The sequence below is a fragment of the Pyxicephalus adspersus genome, chromosome 8 (assembly GCF_032062135.1).
Source record: "Pyxicephalus adspersus chromosome 8, UCB_Pads_2.0, whole genome shotgun sequence".
NCBI lineage: Eukaryota > Metazoa > Chordata > Amphibia > Anura > Pyxicephalidae > Pyxicephalus > Pyxicephalus adspersus.
This window is the reverse complement of record NC_092865.1, coordinates 23,964,879-23,973,101: the sequence shown is the minus strand read 5'-3', so window position 1 is coordinate 23,973,101 and position 8,223 is coordinate 23,964,879. Positions and strand designations below refer to the sequence as shown.

The following is an 8,223-nucleotide window of genomic DNA, read 5'->3' as shown; positions in this document are numbered from 1 at the left end:
GAATTTTCCCTTTACATAAATTGTTAGAGAACTCCTTCATGTAGGGTAAAAATTCAATTTTTTTGTTTTTGTTTTTTTTGAGTGCAACATCCCTTTTTTTAAAAAAAAGGGTGCAGCACCGCCCCCTACTTTTCGGCCGCCTAGGAGGTCGAGAATGAATAGGAGCGCAAAGCCTCCCAGGCATCCCGGGGGGCTCTTGAGTGCTCCTTCTACACATGCCCGAGCATCTCAGGCATGCGCAGAACGAGCCTTTTTGATTAAAGAGAAAAATTTGCCGATCTCACGCATGCGCAGTGAGATTGGCAATTTTTTTTTTCATCCTACATCACCCGATCTTGCATCTGGGTCGGTTGACCTAGGATGAAGAATCCGGAAGAAAAGTCGAAGATGACAGCGCCCTGAGCGATGGCTCCAGAACGAATTTTAGGACGACGCGAGACCAGATGCCGGGCACCCCCGGAGTGATCGGTCTGCCTTGCAGGATTGAAGGTAAGTGTGTTTTTGTTTTGTTTTTTGGACTATAGTGTCTCTTTAACTCACAGTGAAGATTTTATACAGTAACTGACACCATGCTGCCTAATAATATGTTCAGACAAACATCTGTCCTAATTGCATTTATTAAAATAATGTACCTGTTCCAACTTACATACAAATTCAAATTAAGAACAAACGTTCAGTCCCAATCTCATATGTAACCCGGGGACTACCTGTAGTACAAAGTGGCAGATTAGCATTCATTTAAAGCTTACATGTACCCTAACCATTCCCCACTCCCCCTCCAAAAGTTTAAACTAGAGATACACTTTGAACACACCTGCATCCCTAAAAGAAAACAAACTTTTGAGCTTTGAACACCTGGAACACTTTCTCATCAACTTGTTTACACTCCATTCCTGAATGTATTTCCTTCTTGTGTCAAAACATGCCTTAGCATTTAATGACTTGCATTTATTAATGCCAACTGATTTCCAAGCTGGCTATATCTAGGGTAGATGCAGTAATATAGAAGCAGTGGAGGAGGCATCGCTTAAACAAGAAGAATGAGAGGAAAGACAAGCTAGTAAGCTGTATTTCATACAAGGCAACATTACAGTCTGCAAAAAGCACCTTCAATTAAGAGAGATGAAAGGGAAAGTGGGTGGGTGGGGGTTGCTGTATGCTTGCACTGTGCTGTCTCTAGGAAGAAGTCATTCAGTGGCTGCATTTTGGCATTAGGGCATCTACATGGTAATTCTGTCTGCAACACAGATCCATCCAGGGGAGGAACTAGGCACCATCTCCACCTCCATGTATGTGTAGGGTACTATGGTGTGCTCCTCTTCTTCTACTTGCTGCACCCCAATATTTGAGTTGCATGGCATGTGCTGATTATGTGATGCCTTAAATCCCAATTCGTCTCATTGCTTCTCTGTGAAAGTGATTTAATTGTGTCTGTTTTCCCCGCCCAGGCTGCTAAGGCTATTTGGCGTTTCCTTCTATGTAGAGCCTCTTTTGATCGCTTGTGTTCTTTTTTTTTTTGCTGGTATCTGTTCAGTGTGTAGTCATCTTTGCATACAAAGCTCCATTGTTAGGAAGTTCACAGCCTTGGCAACAGATCGCTGTGCTGCAGTGCTACCTGCCCATTGCCTGCACTCCCTCTATGAATGCCATGCTTATTTTTTTGGTGGTTGCTAGAAGAAGAGAAGGGATCATCGCTCCCTATAGTTCCCCTTCCCCAATCCATTGTCAGCTCCACGTGATGTGAGCCGTTTTCACAGCAGCATCGCCTGCCCCCCTGGGCTTTGGATCTTGTTGCTTCCCAACTCAATAATCATGCACAGACCTTCATGTGTGCGCAGTGCTGCTCCACTATGCGATGTCCATTCTGGGTATTGAATGACTTGGCTACTACATGCTGATCTAGATTTCTCCTTGTAGCTGTACTAGACCCAGGATTTGCTTGGATTGATTGCTGTTGTAAGGCTGGGGGATATTCATAGTCACTTCTATACCGAGTGAGTATGGTGTTACTGAAGGCTCTTTTGTATCCTACATCAGTGCCATGACTTTGGATTACCTCTGATCTCCTGTCTTTCTTTTAACTTCCAGGATGGCTCGTTTTGGAGAGGCGGTGGCTGGAAGGTTGGGGTCTGGAGATGGAGGATCAGAGAGGAGTAAAACCCTGCAAGGGTCACCTGCTGCCCAGGTGGGCACCCAGGCAGCCTTCAAACAATCCAAAGCCCAAAGAGCAAGGACCATGGCTTTATATAACCCCATCCCAGTCCGACAGAACTGCTTCACTGTCAACAGATCGCTATTCATCTTTGGAGAAGACAACCTTGTCAGGAAATATGCCAAGAAGCTCATCGACTGGCCATATCCTTTTTATTTTTCCAAAAACAAAGAAATACAACGTGGAAGAAGAATGGTTTGTGGTGGGATTCACAGATCCTGGAAAGGTAGGGGTTAATGCCCCAATAATAATGTTTGCAGTATCATCATCTGCTGGGAGCTCTAAGGTAAGAACATTGAATTGGTCCTCTGATGACTGTGTATGATGGTTGATTTTATTTTATGGAGAAATGATTGGTTTCATGGCATGCCGAACAGTTGGTAGGACTACCTGTCCTGGAAATGAGAAAGTCAGCTGCCCCCTCCCTCCTGTTCTGTTAGCTGTGTGGAGTAGAAGTTCACCTGCTCTGTATGAAAGATCTATGGGCTCCCTCTCTCCAAACCCCCTTCTTCTTATCGCAATGATTAATTATTAAAGACTGATGCTGACAGATCTCCTTCTCAAAGGCTACACCATGATTTCTTTTTACAGCAGTGATGACAAATCGTTCTCTTTTCAGATTAAATCATGCTTGCCAACAGGTGTAAAATGAAAAGGAAACATTAGTTAGATTTGCTGTGTGTGCAGAGGATTTTATTATGGGGATTCACTCTTTGGATAGCTCCCAGGATAATCTGTCTTCTATCAGCACCATGGCTCAGGTGGGGTTGTAGTTTCAGCACCATGGACAGCATCAATTGGTGGTGCTCAGATGGGGTTCTGGTATGGATTTCAGGACCATGGACAACAATTAAGGACTGAGTGGTGCTCAGATGAGGTTGTAGTCCAGGTTGCAGCATCATGATGAACAGTTATTAAGTGATAAGCACACAAATATGGTTGTAGTCCAGGTTTCAGCATCATGAAGAACAGTTATTAAGGGATAAGCACACAAATGGGGTTGTAGTCCAGGTTTCAGCATCATGGTGAAGTTATTAAGTGATAATCACACAAATAGGGTTGTAGTCTGGGTTTCAGCATCATGGTGAAGTTATTAAGTGATAAGCACACAAATGGGGTTGTAGTCCAGGATTTAGCATCATGATGAACAGTTATTAAGTGATAAGTACACAAATGGGGTTGTAGTCCAGGTTTCAGCATCCAGGACAGTAGTTAGTAAGTGGTAAGCACACAGATGGGATTGTAGTGTAGTTATGTATAGTTTAGTTATGTTTAGTATGTTTTTATCAAACATAGACCACAACTATTGTGAGTGCTGCTCAGATGGGGTTGTAGTTCAGATTTCAGCACCATGGACAGCAGCTAATAATTAAGAAGTGGTAATATGGGGGTGTAGTCCAGATTTCAAGATCATAGACAGCAACTGTTGAGAGATGCTCGGATAAGGCTGTGGTTCAAACATCTATTCAGCAAGTTTGGCTCAGATGTGATTGTAGTCCAGGTTTCAGCATCAGGCAACAATTAACAAGTAGTTAACATGTAGCACCACAGGCAGTGAACCATGAACAGTTATTCATAGCTTTTTTCTCTGAATGAGTAGTCCTAAGTTTAACCAGGTTGTCCTGCTGGACAGTAAAGTTTACCTGGTGTATGCTGCCTAATTATGCCGAAATCTCAAACTCAGGCTTAGAAATCTCAAACCAAAGCCCCATCCTGTATGAACAGTAGAGCTGTTTTTTATAGACCCGCAGTCTAAACTGGAGTTTAATGTGATCTCTAGAAGTAAACGTGGAAAATGTTTGTATTGCGTATACAATGCTGTCTCAGCTGTTGCAATATTTGCTTATGCTTTTCAGAGCTGAACAGTTGTACTTCCAAAATATTGGTAATTGGATATTTAATTCAGTAAACTAAAGTGCAGCTACCCAGAGCAAAGCAATACTTTACTGATCTGACAACAGTAAGAAGAGCATTTATTGTCTGCTTGGGGTCTTGCAATCTGCACAAACTATAAAAAAATATATATTCATGGTTATCATCTTTTAATTATTTACTAATTATTTACGACAAAGTCACTGTGTAATTAAGATCACAAAATACAAGTGTATTTTTAATTCCTCTTGTTTTACACAAAATTAGGTATAATATTGCTCTATAGCAATGTATTTACTAACAAGCTCAGATAAGACATGTTAAAAGCAAAAGTTACTAGAAATCATTTTGAAACTTGACTTTTATGGCACCCAGACCAAAGTGAGCCTCCATAGCTGTTGTTTAAAAAGATCCCAGCTTGGCCTAAGTACAAGATCTTGTTTTTTTTATGACATGGGTTTATTGTGGCTGAATGGCTTTTTAGAAGCAATATAGAAAATACCTCACATGGCTCTATTTATAAAGCAGGGAATCTGACATTCGCTCAAACATTCACTGGTGGAAAATCAATTATTGTCTTAGAAACACATGGAAGACTATGTTAGACACTTAGATTATTAGTATTTTCTGGAAAAAGATAATGACACAAACTTGCACTTTTACAACAGAACAATGAATATGTTTGCAGTTATAAAAAGGGGGGCACCATATAGACCGCATTGACCTCTCTTGGCAGGGAAAAATAGCAATTGGCTGGAAAAAAATATCCAACCCAATCAGCTTATTCCTGGAAAGCTTGGGGAGGGGAAACTTTCTGTGGTCTACAGACATCTGAACATTGCTTGTTCCAGCTTTAAAGACATAGTTGGTCATATATATTTACTGACAACAAGTATTCCCATTTCTCTGTATTGTAATTAGCCCACTCATAAGATTCTCTGAATTAAACAGGCTTGATGGCATCCATGTCTGTGGTTCAGTCTCACCTACCTAGAGGCCCAAAGGGTTTGAGACAACAAACTATATGGCCTGGCCTTTACACTTATTTTGATGAATGGTTTGACCAGGGGCTTGTTATTAAATTACCTATTATTACTATTATTATTATTATTAATTACCTATATTATGATATTTATTATTCTTAACAGGCTATTTTGTCTGAAGCCCTTAAGAACATATACTGACAATCACTTTGATTAGATAAGGTTCAGAAGTAGGTACAGTTAATACCTAAAACTATACTACAGTATAGTTATTTAAACAAGTTTGATTGAAATAGTTTCCAGGCAGATTATATTCCTGTGTTTTAATAATATAATGCACAGTGTGGCAAGACTCAGTTTGGGGTATTGAGAGGTAGGTAGTTGTCAGTAGCCAATTAAGTTATCATTCACTTGTTTTCCATTTTAATAAATAAAACCACTGGTGATGATTAGGGTGGTGATTTCAATCATCCGAACTGTGTTACAGTCTATCTATATAAACATTATAAAACATGTTGTTGTCCAATTATATAAATGTAATCATGTCTATTGGTTTGAATTGAAGGAATTAGGGATGTTATGCTAATTTGAGACATATGGGTAATTGCACACTCAAGTGTACTCTCAGCTGCTCCCATTCAACAGAAGGCAGTGGCTGGGAACCAGTTTGTAAATGTGCTTGACATAGTTATGACATAGTTCCCTGGGTGTGATATGTGGCATCTGGTCATGTGGTTCCATTTCCTTTTCTGGGGGAAAAAACTGCACTGCATTTACATAGTTACATAGTAGGTGAGGTTGAAAATAGACATAAGTCCATCAAGTTCAACTACTAGGGAAATAAACATATCCCAGATATAAAACCCTATAAGACATAGTTGGTCCAGAGGAAGGCAAAAAAAAAACCCGGTAGAATTTGCCTCAACAGAGGAAAAAAATTCCTTCCTGAATCCGTGAGGCAATCGGATGTTCCCTGTTATCATTATTTGGGAACAAAAGGGCAACAAATGCAAACGTGTTGACCTGATGTACAGTGTGTTACTCCCGGGTGTAATAAAGCAGTTTGCTACATGCCGGGCAGCAGTTAACTGGAAGAGGCCTTAATGATCAAATTATTATACCCAAATGTACTTATCAATTGAAAATTAGGTCAAATCCCTTTAATGCATTAAAAATCACAGTATTCTCTTCAGGGGGTTTAGCCAATACCTTTTGTTACACATAAAAATGCAGAATATTTCTCAAGCAACAGGACTAGCAAGCTCAATGTAAAAATATATAATGCTCAGTCTTAATCTAGTAGGTTTATTCGAAAACAGTTATTGAATTACCATCCTTTAGTGTGCTTCGACTGGGTACCATCCAAGACAAAAATCTCAACTTGACTTGTAATAGAAATATTGTGTCAACTCAATATATCAAAAATACCTGGGGTAGATTATTAAGTGGCTTCCTTCTTCTGTGAATTAGGTCCAGGAAACTCCAGGTGCAGAAACATTGCTATTGTTAATTCAAGTCTGAAGTGGTAAGCCAAAAACTGTGATAGCAGGCTCTTTTCATTTCACATAACACTAATGAATGTTGTAGTATTAAGCACTGCATAAAATATACATACATGTGATTTTGAGTTATCCATTGTAATGAAATGCTACCTACTTCAGGGCTTCATAGTAGGGCTAATATTGCTATTATATGGGTCATTTTGTTTGAGGCAATATGTGAAAAATAAGCTAAGCTCACTCGGAACGCATTAGCATTGGCAGGCTGGGGATGCAAATATTTTGCCGTAGGTGGCAGGAGTGTAAGAAACATTTCACTTAGCCATTTATAGATGCGCTATTCTTCTAAATTCCTTCACTTTCTGCCTCAATTTTAGAGAAATAATGCTGGGTATAAATAATTGCGCTTAACACTCCAGGGATCTTTATGTCCTCCAGTACTGTTAACAACAACAAGCTAAATTAAGGCAAAAATAGCTTGGAATTGCTTTCTGTCTTTACCTAAAACAAAGAGCAGTAATCACAGACTAATTTAAGTTAGGCATTCTTAACATGCTTATGATCACAGTGAACACTAGTTAAAGAAAAAGCCATTGTTAATGAGCTCCTGCAGCTTCTCTTCGTTTGAAAATGTTGCATTGAGCTGTAATTGATGTCTTTTGCATTTATCTTGCACTATTTAGCAGGTTTAGCTTTGGGCATTTATTGTGTTTCTGAGATTTATATGAGGTTAGGGGCCACCAGACTGTCTGGGATCATCATGGCTTGGCTGGAAAGGACATATATCAAATCACAAAAGATTGTAGAAGTCTGTACTTATTTATTATTCTTTGTGTAAGTAGTCTAGCTGAGTGCTGTGTTATGCATTATCTGCCAAAACAGAGCCATTTTTGCTTCAATTTAATTTTGTTATTGCCATGGTACTGCCAATGTGACCTTTTCTTACATCAGCCATTTGAGTAATCAAAAGTTTGGTTGAGAATATTGGCAACTTTCTCTGTTACCATTAGGAGCTGAATGCAAATTAAAACACAGCAGAAAACATAATTTATAGCATTAGCCGAACACTTCTAATGAAAACTTCCTTTTAGTTAATGGTTACATTGGTTTAATTCCTATTTATTTTCCAACCACTGTCTAAAGGTAGTTAGCTGCAGCCTGTTACCGGTCTTCAATCGCATCAATAAAATAGTGTGAGTTCGGCATTTGGATTAGAACTGAATGAAACCTGTTTTGTAAATTAATTTGTGATATTTCTGCTCAAGTTGAATTACTTTAGTACAAGACTGACATCAATTGGTATTTATTTACACATGCTTGCTATTTCCTTAGTGCCATCTTCTCTGCATTTTTAGCATGTCTCCACCATATGTTGTTGGGCGTATCCATCTGTTTATGCTTTAGATAAACTGTTTGCTGAGATCAGGTAATCAGTCCAAAGCCATAAAATGTCATGTTACAGAAAGTAATGACATTGAATGATTTAAAAATAAAGATAAGTTGCAATCACTCCAATTTGTATTGTTTATTTGAACATGTATATTCAAAAATGTCAGATGCCTGTAATGTTCGTTTATCATCCACCTAAAATTGCAATCATTACACTAGATTGGAGTTAAAAATAAATAATAAACGGAGTAGACTGTTCACTGTAGCC

The 8,223-nt window shown here is 39.0% G+C and overlaps 1 protein-coding gene across 3 annotated transcripts in view; it reads left to right on the top strand.

Annotated features, from left to right (window-relative positions):
• The first annotated feature begins 1,178 nt into the window (after window positions 1-1,178).
• The window catches only part of CACNA1E (calcium voltage-gated channel subunit alpha1 E), a 195,533-nt gene continuing 188,488 nt past the window's right edge, over window positions 1,179-8,223 (top strand). For 2 of the 3 annotated variants that reach the window (XM_072419795.1, XM_072419796.1), the window contains exons 1-2: window positions 1,179-1,994; window positions 2,089-2,355. In XM_072419795.1, coding sequence (XP_072275896.1) covers window positions 2,090-2,355 — 266 coding nt within the window. In that variant the 5' untranslated portion in view covers window positions 1,179-1,994; window position 2,089. The remainder of the gene's footprint in view (window positions 1,995-2,088; window positions 2,356-8,223) is intronic. The other variant, XM_072419798.1, reaches the window with a different exon arrangement.